General features: G+C 42.9%; 1 protein-coding gene across 5 annotated transcripts in view; it reads right to left on the bottom strand.

The window, feature by feature from the left end:
• The window catches only part of TOM1L2 (target of myb1 like 2 membrane trafficking protein), a 57659-nt gene that overhangs the window by 38784 nt on the left and 3388 nt on the right, over positions 1 to 15487 (bottom strand). For 3 of the 5 annotated variants that reach the window (XM_071815322.1, XM_071815323.1, XM_071815324.1), the window contains exon 1: positions 7136 to 7238. The exons of the other annotated variants lie outside the window; for them this stretch is intronic. In XM_071815322.1, the coding sequence (XP_071671423.1) occupies positions 7136 to 7205 (70 nt within the window). In that variant the 5' untranslated portion in view covers positions 7206 to 7238. Of the gene's footprint in view, positions 1 to 7135; positions 7239 to 15487 lie in introns of those variants that run through there. 5 annotated transcript variants of the gene reach the window in all.

The raw sequence follows: 15487 nt of genomic DNA, 5'->3' as shown, positions 1-15487 counted from the left end.
CCCGGCTCTCCTTCTGCCTTTACAGCTGACCCCAATCTGTCCCCCAGAACAAAGCAGATTTTGTTTGAGAGTGCCAGGCTCCAAGGACTTCACACATCTCTTCTGCTGTTTACCAGCGATGTTTTTCCCATTAACATTTCTATCACTGCGACTGAGGATATAGATGCCCACAGGCTGCAATTATGGGATGTTATTTAGAGAAAGACTACGTGTCGAGGTAATTCAAATTTCAGTGCCTCATCTACGCCAGAATCGTGGCTAAAGCAGCTCCAAGGACAGCGGTTGTGGGAGGCTGAGACAAACCAGACGGCACACGCAAAATCCAAATCCAAAATCAAATTTACTGCACTCAGGCTGCGTTGCGCAGGGATTCTCTGACCGATGAGTGCAGGCAGAGCTGTTCAATGTTTTCTGGGATACGGGAATTTATCTCTATATAACTACTTGTAACAAGCATTTTTTTGGCTGCATTTTATTCATAAGGCTTTATTGGTATAGAACATGATCTGCCTTCACCTCCATATAGTCCTGCTTGCTTAGGAAAACATTTAACATTAGAGAAAAATCCTTAATATTCAGATATTAAAAAACTCCCTACCTGGGCTCTGCTGGAGAAGGTGGTCTCCAAAGCTGCAAAGGATTTATAAGCACAGTGCTGCAAAATCACCAATTACACCTTAAACAGAGGGCATTCCTTAATCTAGGCATCTGATTTGTTTTCTTGATCTAAAACTATATTAACAAATTTGGGTGTTCTTGACAGTGTTTGGCATCGGGCAGCAACTTTGCGATATTTGTACTCTCTGGTTCTGCCCTCACTTTTTATAAATGCTTGTGGAAAACGCTGATCCCACACTAAGTTGTGCCAGCAGCCAAGTCAGTCATTGGTCTTGTAAGACCCACTTAGTTCACGCTTATTTTGAGAAAACGTGATATTTTGGAGATGGTAGAGTGACGAGATGCTGCTGCAGCTCTGTACGGAGGGTGGCACAGGAACACTCATCTGGGTTCCCCAATAACCTCATTCAATTTCCCTTCCGAGATACACCAGGGAAAACGGAATCCCCTTTCTCCCAGAAACTTTGATTACCACCTTTTTATTTTTGCATTTCTTTAGTTGGTGTAATACGTGGTTGAGACTGTGTGGGTTTAAGACGTAACAGTTGTCTTTTTGAGAATTAGTTCTTTTCCCCTTGGGTAATTTTTAATTCGGGTAAGAGTCGGAAGCTAATTTTAGTCTCTTTTTCAGCGGCAGAGAGCACAGAAGCTCTTGTCATCCGTAGTCGCTTGTCCTTTGTAGGGTGTGTGACCCAGATTTGCCGCTGCAGAGCTCTCGCAACTCGTACAAAGGAGTGAACTGGCTGCAGAGAGGCAGACGGGCTCATGTGGGATTTGTTTGAAGAACAGGATTCAGTATTACGCTGCGATGAATTGAAAGACTGTAGGGCTCTTCCCAAGCCAAACCGCGGCAGGTTGCAGTTCTGGATTTCTGGTGAAACAGCTCTGCCTGCACTCATCTGTAAGAGAATCCCTGCCCAACACAGCCTAAATGCAGTAAATTAAAAATATTCAGTATCTGTCCAGTATTTATTGGACATTTTGCATCACTCTGAGGCTCTTCCTCAAACAGCAAACTTATATCACCAACAAGATTGAACAGATTTTGGAACCTGCCACAGAACTAGGAAGGAATGGCATGCAAATCATGCAAATAACCTTTTTAAAAGCCACCAGTTCCTCAATCTCTTTGAACCTCATTAAAAGGCATCTAAATGGCACTAGTTCACACGAGGACTCTGGAACATGACCAAAAGATTCCAGAGGGACATAATTGATGTTAAATTAAACAAGGAAAAAGGCAATGAGTCGGAGTCCCTCCTGCCCCTGCCCTCATTGAAGAGTTTCTGGTGAAGTTTAATTGCGTAAGGAAAGGGCTGGCACGTCCCAGCCTGGGTGCCACGGGCTCCTTGCCAAGTTTCTGACCCCACAGCAACTCCGGCTGCTGCTTTAACGCCAACTTTGTCACCGTGGCAGGGCGGCAGGGCCCAGGAGCTGCTGTTTGACACGGGGATGTGACACCCTCAGTGAGACCATCAGAAAACCTCTCTCAGAAACAAGACGCTATCGGTTCCCGACGCGTGTCCCAAACTAAAGCGTCAATGTTCTGGTAGAAGGAAATAATCTGGCACCTCATGCCCGACACACTACAGACCTCAGGCACCGTGTATGCACACGCAAGCGTTCGCTTATCTCTAGTCTGCGATGAAAAGGAGAAAAACTTGTGGTGTATTTTCATCCGCAACTTCCCTCCAAGTTCTAACTCTCGTGGCTGCATTTCCATGCTTTGCCAAATGGCAATATCAGTATTTCCCTGCTCACACTGGAATCCTGCGCATTTCATGGCATTTTGAAGGCGCTGTTCAGTACGGCAAGGTTTTGAGTGTAAACAGCCTCAGTTCACACCCCTCCCAAGCAACCTGCTCCGACCTGAGAGATGTCACCACAGGGAAATCATGTCACAAATGCCTGTGTAATGCTGATAAACAGGCTGTGCAGGGCAGGACAGGAATGCTCTTTAAAATGCAGAGGAAAAAAAACAAACCAACAAAACAGAAGAACCTTTCCCACCCATCTTAAACCCAGTTTCAAAGAGGCCTAACAAAGAAAAGCTAAATCTGGTTGTCCTCGAGAAGCTGCTCTCACAGCCCTTTCCTGGCCGTTCTACTTGTGCTTCAAAGTGACGGTTCAATGTTGAGGACACTCTTAAAATGTGACTTTGTCCACATATGGGTGAAAGAAAGCAGAACTGCTCACTCTTCCCTGCTTCCCACTTCCAGTTCTTATCTCTGACCATTACACTGAACCTACCGAGAGAACCTGAAGATCTTAATCAGGGTGGTGGCTGCAAGGGTTGAAGCCTATGCGATATTTAACTCACATACCATTTGCATGTTTATGCAGCTGAGACTAAAAAACTGGCTGCAGGAAGCACTGAGAAGCTCTACTCTAGCTAAATGATGACAGCAGGGTAAAAAAAAATCCCTCAAAAAGGTCTAGCTATAAGTACCGACAAATGATTGTGATGCTGCGTAATGTTCTTGGAAGAAAAGGCAAAAATGGAAGTTAAATGTTGCACTAGGTAGAAATCACATCACATGAAAGTGGAAGAACTGGGCTGTTTTCTGTCTGAATACCAGAATCTTGCGAATGAACAGATCTCTGTGTTCAGAAAAGTCACAGTTTTCTCTCTTGCGACTTCTCCAGATGTTGCTTCGGAGACCTTCGATTCATATGTTTGGGAGGAATTATGTATGAAAAAATCACCTTCTGTTTATGCCAGAAGCATGCACACCAATGCACCGCATTAGAGAGATACAAAACCCAGAAAGTTCCAATTCCAGATTTGTCCCCTTCCCATAAAACATCTTGGTTTTTTTTCCTTTTTGCTTGGCGGTTCAGAAGATGGTGCATCTTAGATCTTTGTCTTGCCTCTTCACAGCCCACCTGCCCACCAGCTGTGCTCCGAGATTGAAATCACCAAATCAAACAGTCAGATGTGTTACATTGCACCCCGTGTAACGTGTGACAGGGAACAGAAGCTGCAGCATTAGCAGGTTTGTACTCCCATCCTGCTGGTCCCGCTCCCGTTGGCTCAGCAGAGCTCTCTCAAGGGCTGCCAGCTGAGGTCAAATGCAAAATGCTTTTATAGAATGCACAAAGGTCTTTCAGGAAAAAAACCCACATAAATTGTTTTGCAAGGCAGTACAAGAGAGCTCACAGGGGAAGATGAGCTATTGAATGAGGCGGTAACATCTCTCCTCTGAGCTGTAGCTTATAGAATTGCTTTGCTGTAAAGCATCATTACATTTTGTGATGGCGAGTGTGTCTCTTAGATTCAAGAAACCGTCAATGACCTGCACAGCACCGTCAATAAGACCTGGGGAAAGACCACACCGAGGCCAGCAAAACGTATTTCAGCTGCTCAAGCAAAGACTAAAGATCCTCAGCATCTGCATGACTGATGCATTCAAGACATCTCACTTGGAAGGCAAAGATACACCAGAATAACACACTTGGATACTCCTGGTCTGTTCTTGCTGTCTCTACATTTGCTGTTAGAAAGACAGTCACGGACACTTAGACATTATGGCAACCAACAGGAGGTTTTTTCCTCTTTATCAAAACGCTGCTATTAAAAAATAAATGTGACTCATTCAAAATTCAAGATCAAAACTCAACTCTGAAGTGCCTTACTCATAAAAGCCTGCCAGTTTCTTTGTTAGAAAGCACAGCTCCAATAGCATTTTTCAATTAGCCACCTCACTGCTCCAAGTCCTTTTTCTACATTCCTTATTTCACACTGCTCTGAAAATGCTGAGCTTTACACTTCCAAAGAAAAAGCCAGTCAGCCAGAACAAACGGGCTCAATGTGAACGGCAAGGCAGCACAGAAAAATGGGATTTGGGTTGTACTGCTGCAGCACCGGTCATCCACTTCGAGCGGCATGATTTTTCAACTGATTTTAGCCATGCTTACATAGAAAATCTTTGGGATGAAGTCATCTGTCCTTTACTCATTTTGTCAAATTTTTTGGGGTTGAATACATGAATAATCATAGTTTATAATGACTGAGGAGTCTACATTAAAACAAAATAACAAGTGAAGCTGTGGACATGCATATGTGCAATCATAACGAGTATTTCGCTCAAACACTGTTTGAAAGCACAGTGGTAAACTGGGAACTGTCATTTTCTCCAATTAACTTTCAGGTTTTCTTCTTTTTGAAGCTGCCGCCCAAATGCCAAACTTCAAACCTGCCTTCCCAATCGCACTTACCTGCAATCATGAATATATAATATGCAATTACTGTGCCTTTTTAAACATCACATGGTATTCACAGTTATGCTACAACATTCCTGCAATTCAGAGATGCTACAAAAAAGACATTGCCCAACATCTCCCACAGATCCAGCCTCTCAGGAATAGGAAACCACAGCTGATTAACTGAGCACAGCTGTGCAGCCAAACAGGGCAAGGTAAGTGGATTAATACATATTAAACAAATATTAACAGCTGTATAACAAAGAAAATTTTTCCTTCAAACTCAGATCAGAGCTTCACCTGAACAAGAAGAAACACAAATCAGAAATCCTAATAATAATAGCAGATTAGGCAAAAGAATGTACCAGCCTGACTCAGTCTATCACATCTCATAGGTCTTGGGGCATGTGCAGGTTGTAAAACCAGATGAACCTTCCAGTATTACGTGAAAATGGCCCGATGGGGCAACCTATTCCAGGCACTTTCTGTACTCAGATGTCGTTCATCTCGGGCACAAATGATGGTTTAGTCATAGTCCTTAAAAGCACTTGGAATCCGGAACCCAAGCGGAACGGTGTGTTTCTATACAATAAAGACTCTTGTTATGAATCTTCTCACTGAAGCTCGCCCATCAGCAGGAATTGTTGCTGCTGACAGCGTGTTCTGCCGAATGACGTGTGTCTAAGTCGCTCTTTCAAAACAGGCGGCAGAAACAGGCTACTGCTGCTTTAAAAAAGTGAAATCCCTCTGACTTCTTTATTCCACACAGCTTTAAAAACAAAACACAAAACCCAGCCTTCCTCCTCTGTTTGGTACACTCATTAAAGCTAACACATTGACCCACGTACCGTAAATAGCTGTCCTTCAGAGCCAGGTCACACCGCAGCAGCTCCCAGCTCATCAAAGCATAATTCAGAGGCGCTTTTCCCTAAAACCGCCCTAATCTCAGCCTGCACCGCACGTTTCTTCACCTCTCCCAGTAGTGACCTTGGCCATGTTCCCATCTCGCTGCAAACCCATGATATTCAAAGTACGGTGCAGCTTCACGGTTGACAAACAAGGACCCACTCTCGTCAGAAATCAATACGCTAAAGCCTTCAATCAGAAATGTCAAAGCAGTTTTAAAATATATATCCTGTATTAATGGATTTTAATGGATTTGAATGGAGATGTTTACCATGTGATTTATTGTAGGGGAGCAAGAAATCAATGTTCCTTTATGACATGTCACATCTCGTGCAGAATGTCCCCCCGTACTGTTGTACCAGTGGAGATGATGGCTCGACACGTTGCAAACATCTCTGATGTGGTCTCATATTATCACACTCTGAGCATCCACCTTTCTTCTCTAGATTAGAGGCGTGAAAGCATCAATTAAAACCTTACGGGCAACAGAACGTTCTCCCTCGGATTCGCCTTTTCTGAATTAGACTGTGACTGCTATGACTTGTCCATACGACTCTATTTATTTAAACAGGTCACTGTATTGGGACTGTTACCCAAATCTCCTCCTCCTTTGACAAGGGTAAAACAGAATACCAAATCATACATTTAGTCATTTCCATAGTCAGAACTTGGATTGTAGCCTACTACTTGCCTAAGAGTTTTTATATTGTTTTAATTTCTCCAATGAATTTGGATTGGGGGCACTACCTTGTTTCTTAATTGGGGGTACCAGTTCCTTAAATGAGAATCTCAAATATTAAAATGCTGGATGAATGATACCTGTTCATCAACCCTAGGAATGCAAAATTTCTTAATAGCTGAGTCTTTGGCTCTTCCCCAGTCGCAAAAAAGCCCAGACAAAGAAACTTGCTAAAGAAGCTGAAAAAAACAGTCTTTTTCCAAGGACCCTTTATAGCTGAGAAGCTTTTACTAGCCAGAAAGACAAGCCCAATATTCCAAAAAAGCTCCTAAGTAGCTGCCTAATGCACATACATGAATTTGTCCTAATGCCAAAACAAAATTGCAAAAAAAAAAAAGGAGAATGAAGAGCGGAGTCCATTCATTTTATCGGCCTTAATTTAAAAATCTGAGAGAATGGGCAGCTGACAGTACTGATTTATTTCTCAGCCTCTTTGTTAACACGGATGCCTACAGGCTCTATTAGTGGGTCTGTTATTTTGAAGAGCCCCCAAGTATTCAGTTCCTTGAATAAACTGTTGCGAATCACTTTTTAAAACATTCCCTCAAACATGCAGAAAAAAAATACCATCTTACAAAGTGGAAAAGTGTATTTGACCACTAAGATGCTACCAGGAGGTAAGAGAAAGAGGAATATTCTAATATTCTAAGCATCCAGATGCAGTTTTACCTCGCGGAGCTGCAGGCAGAACAGTATCATCGTTTGATAGCCCAGCTGCATAAAACGTCGCAAGCACCATCAAGAGCAAGAAGGTGTCCTGATTGGTGACCGGTCGCCCTGTTCAGGATTTCAACAGCATCCAGTAATTACAGGTGAGACCGAAGAAACGTCTTTATGAAAAGTTATGGATGATCAGTGTGTCAGTGAGCTATATTTGAAATCTATCAGCTCTTGATGGCTAATTTTGTACTACACGAGTAAAGCAAGTTCTAATAACTCACTTGGGACTTCACTTCAGTACTTACAAGCTACGTGCTTTTCATATTCATAAAACAAAACTAATTGCCTTTCATGGATGAAATGTTCTAAGAATTTTTAAACCACGTCAGCTGTAAACTCTAAAAATCCATCCCCGTATATTTAAAACTCTCCCTCCCACTCACTCACTTGAAACATGTTGTTTGCTGCAAACAAACTATGAGGCAAAGATGATCCATCAGGCTCCTACATTAGTATTATTTATATTATTTTTGTGCAGGTTACTCCTAAAGTCAATTGCCCACATTCTCACATGCTTAAAATAAACTGAAAACACTAATTACATTTAGTGAGGTGAAAAAAGAGGCAGAAATCTTTCATTCCTGCAAAGAAAGCAATTACAAGAACAAGCTTTACTCTTTAGCTGAGCGTCCTACAGCAGATTTTTAAGTAAACATTCATACCCAATCATTAAAATGTGTTACAAAAGAACTGAAACAACTCTTGCAGCCACTATTTCATGTGCGTGTTCCTACACCCAGTTCTCCTGTGTATCTCCAGCCACGGAGGTGAGAGCTGTGTCCCTGGAAAACTATTATCCCACCCATAGAAGAGCAAACAGGGACAAGTTTGCAGCTTCGGAGGGCTGATAGCTCGTGCTTTCTGGGGTGAAATGCTTGAGTTTGCTTTTCAATTTTGCAGCCTTCTCTTCAGGTCTGTGCATCCAGCTCCCATCCCATTCAAATTCTCCAGTAACTCCGCGGCTTGAAGATCGGTGTCTGGAACACACTTGCTGTTTTCAGCCGGGGAAAAGGGGAACAGGAATCACGTTTGCCAAGGTTGCTGGCACTGAAGGGCTCTGCTGCTGCTCATTCCAACACGCCAAGCTCGCTATGCCTGCAAAAGCTTAGTGGCTAAACCCTTCCAAAACCTGAGCGTAAATCGGGCAACAATCATAAGAAGATACGTGCGTGCAATTCCACCCTGTACAGGCTGAGAAATGCGGATTTCTCGGTCTCCAATAACCCTACTAAAAATTCCGCTCTGTTTCTACAGCCGTGTTTCTCATGTGCCACTGCTGTAGCTAAGCCTGAAAAAAGACTGATAAATACAAAGTGTAAATACCAGAAGCTCAGACCAACCATGCAAAGGCCTATTTTGAGACTTGTGCTATCCAGTCACACGACTTCGTAAATTCTTCAGGTTAGGATCTGTCCCAATGTTTCATGTTCCACTGCAATCACATTTGATACTATTAGTGTAGTAAAATTAAAAACAATGTAAATGTTTCAGGGGACTGCAGCATACTTTTGGCAAATAACAATATTGGTCCTTGGACAGTTAAAATTCTAACTAGGACACAGATTTTGAGCACAGCTTACAAACAGTTTGGCTTATTTGCCATGTGCAGCAGGGAAGCAAACCCGAGGAAATGAAAAGGGCTGATCTAATGTGTTCTGCAAACTGCAGGGTGGCGATGGCAAGCAAACGTCCCCAACGTCAACACGTATGATCTTCTGGAATCTACAGAGAACCAGCTCTCTGGTCTTTGCTGCTTACAGCTTGTTAATCAACGACACAGAAGTCAATATACCGAATAACAAATATAAAACCTACTGAATCCTCTTCGGCAATCGACACTGATATGCGTTAGTGTCACTGTTCCTGCCTGGGAAAGCACCAGCCTGGTCCTGGTCACTGGTGGGGGCTCAGTGATCAAGCTCCAACTGCTCCAGTTGAGGTTAAGCCTCTCCTGGGTATCCCCTTATGTTTCAGGGTGAATCAACACTTTCTGAGCTTCTTTTGTGTTTCATGTTCACGTGCACTGTGCACATCCTTCCTCTGAGCCCAGCAGCAGCTTCCCAAGCAACCAGCAAAGCCTTTCAGAGAAGGGAACGGAGCTGGTGAGGGGCTGGAGCACGAGTGTGATGGGAGCGGCTGAGGGACCTGGGGGGTTCAGCTGGAGAACAGGAGCTGAGGGGAGACCTTCTGATCTCTGAACTGCCTGAAAGGAGCTTGGAGCCAGGGGGGGTCAGGCTCTGCTCCCCAGGAACAAGCGCCAGGAGCAGAGGAAACGGCCTCAAGTTGCGCCAGGGAGGTTGAGGTTGGATCTGGGGAACAATTTCTTCCCCAAAGGGCTGTGGGGCATTGGAACAGGCTGCCCAGGGCAGTGCTGGAGTCACCATCCCTGGAGGGGTTGAACAGACGGAGATGAGGTTCTCAGGGACATGGGGCAGTGCCAGGGGTGGGGGAACGGTTGGACTCGATGATCTTGAGGGTCTCTTCCAACCAAAATGATTTGATGATTCTATAACGATGCTTTTTATGGAAGAATGCCTTTCGGAGGTGCAAAGCCGGCCTGAGCCAGGCTCCACCATTTGAACCATTTCCTGGTGATCATCAACAGCCTGGAGATGATTCTTCAAGCCAGGTCTGCTTTAAAGGATGCTACATGTGAAATATCTCATTAGCTGCGGCAAGACCCAAGGCCGATACCCTTTAAAGAACCTGGCTGGAAAAGGGATTTTTCATTACTCACTGGCTATGCCAAGTCACTGGCATAGATGGGGATTTTCAAGGCAGTTTTAATTATAGTAGATAAAACCCACACATGATCAAGCCGCAGTGTCAGAAAACCACCAGAACTCAACACTGACCCATTTGGGTTGTTTGCTGAACTTTAATCACTTTCCAAGTCTGACAGCTGCTCAAACTTAATTGCTCATTACGCTTGTAAATAAAAACTGATCTCACTCTCTGATTAGCCGACCATCTTATAGTTGCCATAACAACTTCTTGTCTAATAAGTGATTTCAGATTTACCATTATTTGTACTGGCAGAAAATTTCACAAAGGTCTGGGATCGCTCTTTTCACTAAAATACCCTTCTAATTAGAAGAACCGAAAATCAGTAGAGAAAGGGCAGCTCAAAGATAATGAAAAAACAAGCTATTTACTACAACAGCTTAAACATAAGGGTACCCCAAAACCAAATATATGCTGGTGCCTGCTTAACTCCTTCCTTTCCCTACCAATCATCACTTTATCATATCTACACCCCATAACAACTGCTCAGAAAAATACCAGACAGCATTCAGGTCAGAACTGGTCATAATGTAGAGATCCATTTCAGGATTCTCTCCAGATGAAATATTCCAGCAAAGTTTGCATATCTTCTCTCTTAATCTTAAATTAGGAACCAATTAACTGGTCATGTTCCTTAACAGCATTAACTGAGAGCAGCGCTTTTTGGTGAACACTGGAGAGTTCAGATTCTCAACAGCTTCATGTAAGAGAGGGAAAAGCATTTGTATTGAGCCCAATGTCCTTGGCATCAACTGCAATGAAAGATGTTTTGGAAGGAAGAGCTACAATACAGTGTCTCATCTCTGGATCACCTCATTCAACAATTCACTTTAGAAAATATCCCTCTTCTAGCAAGTATTTGGTCATCACAGCTTAAGTAAAATACCTCTATTAAAACACAGAGACATATTTGTTAGTCTGAGAAGGCAAAGTGATGGGGAGCTGTTATAACAAACACCGCAGGCCTGTAGGTCTAGTGCAGCATAAAGACCTCGCAAAATGTGCTGGCAAAGCTGCTGAAGCTTGCGATTTGTTTAATCTGCTCAAGGTAGCTTGTTGTGCGTATAGGCAAGGAAGGACGCCCTTTTCCTTTCAAAAGGAAAATAAATACAGAAAGCTATAATTGAGTCAAAATTAAAGTTTAAAAAAAAAAAGGTCAGGAAATACCAGATTTTTAAAAGCAAGATTTTCTGCAAGAAATGTGATTTTTTTTTAATTTGTGTTAAATACAAAAGCACTTCTTGCAGTAGATGTATCCCATGAAAATACGTAGGATGCAACTTGTCCGAGTTAACAATATCCGCAACATTTCTGACCACGTTTGGCGTGTAACAAAGTCTTTCTTTCCTTAAGAATAAGAAACCAACGCTCTGCAAAATTCCCAGGTTTCAAACACAGTTTATAACACCAATCCGTGCCTTCGCTTCGTGGACTTTTTCTTTGATCTGGATTTGAACAAAGAATTTCTTCCCAAAGTAATCTAACCCAGAAGGCTCCTGAGGACCAGCTGGGGAACAGACTGGCTCGCTCTCAAAGAACCAGAGGGCTGACGAACTAAACAAACTATTCAACAGGTTTCTCCTGAATATCTTCTCATTTTTGGGTCTCCTGATGCTTCTGAGGCTACGTTGCAAACACTGAGCTGCCAAAGGGTTTCTGTGAACCGAGATATATAGAAGCACAGGTAAACAGTCTGTACGTGGCCATGCCAGGAATTACCCAAACACAGACAGGGTATATAGATACATGGACTTATTTTCTTCCCTAGTCCTTGATTTTGAAATGAGTTACTACATTATGGGGCCCACGTCATAATTCTGGCAGGTACAGAAAAATCCTAGAGAATATATTTAAATGTCAAGACATTGCTGTCAATAATAGATTGGCTGAATTTATTTGCATCTCCCCTTTTTCAACCATAGGAAAAGCACCTACAGTTTGGAAGATCTGGCTCCGTAAATAAGGTGAAGACTTGCTCTTGAGGAAAGAGAGACCAGGCTGTAGCAAAGCCTTTAGACTGGCATCTTTTGTGCTCAAGAATCATCAGTTTTAAGAGAGCCCTTTCCCATTGACGACAACTGAAACTAGTAAAACAGTTGAGAACAGTCAGCAGAATGACCAAGCAAAAGGCTTGTCTATTCTAGATGGGATTTTTATACTCCGCAATAAGTTTATTTTGTGTATAAAACTAGTAATTCCCCAGGTGGATGCAAATGAGAAAATGGAAAAGTAGTTCTGGGTGATCATATGGGAGCAAAAGTGCGTTACACAGGCTGGATTTTGGGCTCACTTACTGACTTCTTGGGGCTCTTACAATGCTTCTTTCTCGCCTGTGTTCTCCAAGCATTTTTGCTTTTTATCACCTCTACACTGCACGGATCTTTAAAGCAAAATGCATAGTGTGAAATTATTGACCCAGAGTCAACTACGAGATGTCAGACAAGGAGAGGCATTGCCAGGCCAGCCCTGAGAGCGCCCGCCCTGCGGGTACCAGGCAGCATCCTCCTTCCCCAGAGAAACAACATCGCTATTTTACACCGACTGCTGCTGTTCCTCCACTGACCGTGATCACCGAGGATACCACCCAATGCCCTGATCACCTTCAAAGAGTGCTTAATTAAAAATCCAATGTCATTTACAAAATCAAAGGAAAGTCAGACTGATTTAAAACTGGTTTTAATTTAACTAACGAAAACACACAATAGGGTTTTGTTTTTTTGGTGAAAATTGTTTTGGATGAAATTTGGAATCAGTTGGAAGCATCTGTGGGGATTTTCTAACTGTATTTTTAGTCAAGCATATTTTAAATCTGCAGCTTAAAAAGCTGCCAAGTACATGAACAGAGCAGCATCAAACTGGGAACGAGCTGTCCTCACACCGCAACCCCTCACATATAGATTCCTATTAGAAGCATATGGAATGTACATTTAAGTATACTGTGCTGGAAGAGATAAAACTGCACTACCCAAAAATACATGCTATAATACCTTCATGAACTACAATCTGCTTTTGTGCCTATAAAATAAATCCAGCCTTAGAAACTTGGTATTAAATGGTATTATACTAATTATCCAGCTTCACACATGTAGTTTCTGCAAGTTGCCAGATTCATGACTCAGTATTTATTTGCTCCTTTAAAAGCAAAGATATCCATTTTCATATTTCATGGAGATTTTCCTTACAACGTAATCCATTGTCGTGAAGTGAAAGCAGATCCAAATAATCTTATAAAACTAAAAGCATTTTATCAGCCCCTCTTTTGCAGGACTAGCACAATTCTAGATGCACAGTATGGGAGCTGGAATCTAAACGACTGACCAGCTCCAGAGTAACTATAAATGTACCTAAACTCTGAGGAGAGCACTTTTTGTGCCCTCTTCATTGTGGGAAAAGACACAAATCATCTTTTTGATGCTGTTGGGCATCTGATAGCAAGAAAAGTTCCTGCTGCTGTGTACTGAGAAAAACTTCCCTTAGAACAGGGCACAATACTCCAGTGGTTATGCGTAAATGCCAGTGTCTTTCTTAGGACGTTCTATTTTGTTATAATGCAATTAATGAAAAGAGAGATGATTCAGAGCCCAACGGCGTGCTGCAAGCACATACTTTCATTTGTACCAGATTCTAAGATTCAAGTCTGTACTTTCAACTCTGATTTCTGGTGTTGGGAAAAGGTTTGTCTTTCAAAAAAATTATTTATTTACAGCACAGCAAAGCAGTAAGTTGACTCTGAAGGGAACAAATTGTGTACGCGGACAAGGAAGCCCGGGTTAATTCCTCCTGCAGGATTACCAGGGGCTGCTCGCTGTAATACCTCTCCCTATTCCTGCAGGTAACCATCAACTAATTTATTTAGGAACCATTTTTATTCTAAGACTCATAAAAATCTCAAGATAGAGAAACCCAAAGAAAGGTCTTAAGTGCTTCTTATAGAAAGGAAAATAAAAAGGTGTTTATACAGCTCCCAAGCTGAGGCATTTTCTCATTTTAAAAAAAGAGTGGGGAACAAAAGTGCAGCTCTGGAAACAGACCCTGTCCACCATATTTATTATCAGTTTAACAGCCTTGAATGGAAACTGCAAGTGCTTTGATAAAAATCAATTGAAAAGCTGTCTGCCTTGCTGTTGCTTCAATAAAGTGCCTCTGTATCTTTTGCTGAAACCTTGTTTTTGTAGCCTCCTTAAACAACAATACCCTGCATTAAATCGCTGCACGGTGCCTCCTCCGAAAACAGTCTCCAAGGCAAGTGCCTGGACCAGTAGCCTCGCTCAAACCTCCTGTCACTGATGGGGACCACGGATGCAGAACAGCATCCTCCGATCAACACCCTCGCTCCCAGTTGTGCACAACACCTTAATTTCTACTATATTGTTAAAAATCAACTTGCGGGTCTCTCGGCGTTTAACTCAGGTGCTGGAGCTCTCTCCCTGCAGGTCTTTGGCTCCGAGTTAAGCTGACTTCAGCAGCTCACGTAGCCCTTACCAAAAACTGGACCTCAGTGTTCCCGTCCATGGCCCTGCCAGGAGTCCATTTCACACATCGCTGCCCCATCTTGGCCCTTTGCACCTTAGGGAGCCAGGGGGGCAAGACTTGGTTTGGATTCAAACAAATAAACACTCTCATGAAGCCTTTGCAAAGCCTCTGGAGTAAAGAAACCATAAAACTACAAAATGTAACTGCTTTTACTGCGTCCTCATGTGCAAGCCATATGGCCTATATCAAATAAGGAAAAAAAAAAAGTCACCAGTACTCCACATTCTTGTAATTCAATCAGCTTTAATCACCTAAGATGTTTTCGCTAACCTACGCTAAGGGTATTTGTTCTAATAACCTTGAATAGAGTGGTGACACTTTAAAGATGGCTCCCTCGAACAAAGAAAGATAAAAACGCAATTTATGGCAGGATGTTGAACCTCAAGGTAAATTCCTGCTACTGTAAATTGCAGCTTTTCCCCAGGCCAGCCCTTCTTCCCAAAGCAAGCAGTCTGTCTTCGCCGGTTTACTACACATCGTCCTGTACTTCTCCCCCTCGCCAGTCAGGAGGATTCTTTGAAATAGTCCTCCTCTAAGGATCTAGTCTATTGTATTTATAGTTTTAGCTGGAAAAAATAAACAGCTCAGTGATAAGAACGAGGCCAGCACTCAATGCCACAAAGGATCTTGTCAGGTCTGGTGTACTCGGCAGCCTATGAAACCCACAGCACCAAATTCCACCTTCTAAACTCTTCCCAGCTTCCACAAAGACCTTCTCTGGTGCTGGTGGTGGCACAACCACTCCTCAGCTGGCCGGTGTCACCAGCTGTCACCAAAAGTTCCAGGGTCCCCCTGGGCTCCAGGTCCAGCATTACCAACAGCTGCTGGATTCACCAGGTGATGGTGAAAAGCATCAGCAGCACACATTGGATTTGGGGAACAATTTCTTCCCCAAAGGGCTGTTGGACAGATGGAGATGAGGTTCTCAGAGACATGGGGTGGTGTGAGGGGTGGGGTAATGGTTTGACTCGATGATCTTGAAAG

This window comes from Patagioenas fasciata, chromosome 15, assembly GCF_037038585.1.
Source record: "Patagioenas fasciata isolate bPatFas1 chromosome 15, bPatFas1.hap1, whole genome shotgun sequence".
NCBI lineage: Eukaryota > Metazoa > Chordata > Aves > Columbiformes > Columbidae > Patagioenas > Patagioenas fasciata.
Note: the sequence above shows the minus strand (reverse complement) of the source record. Positions and strands in the feature narration are given on the sequence as shown.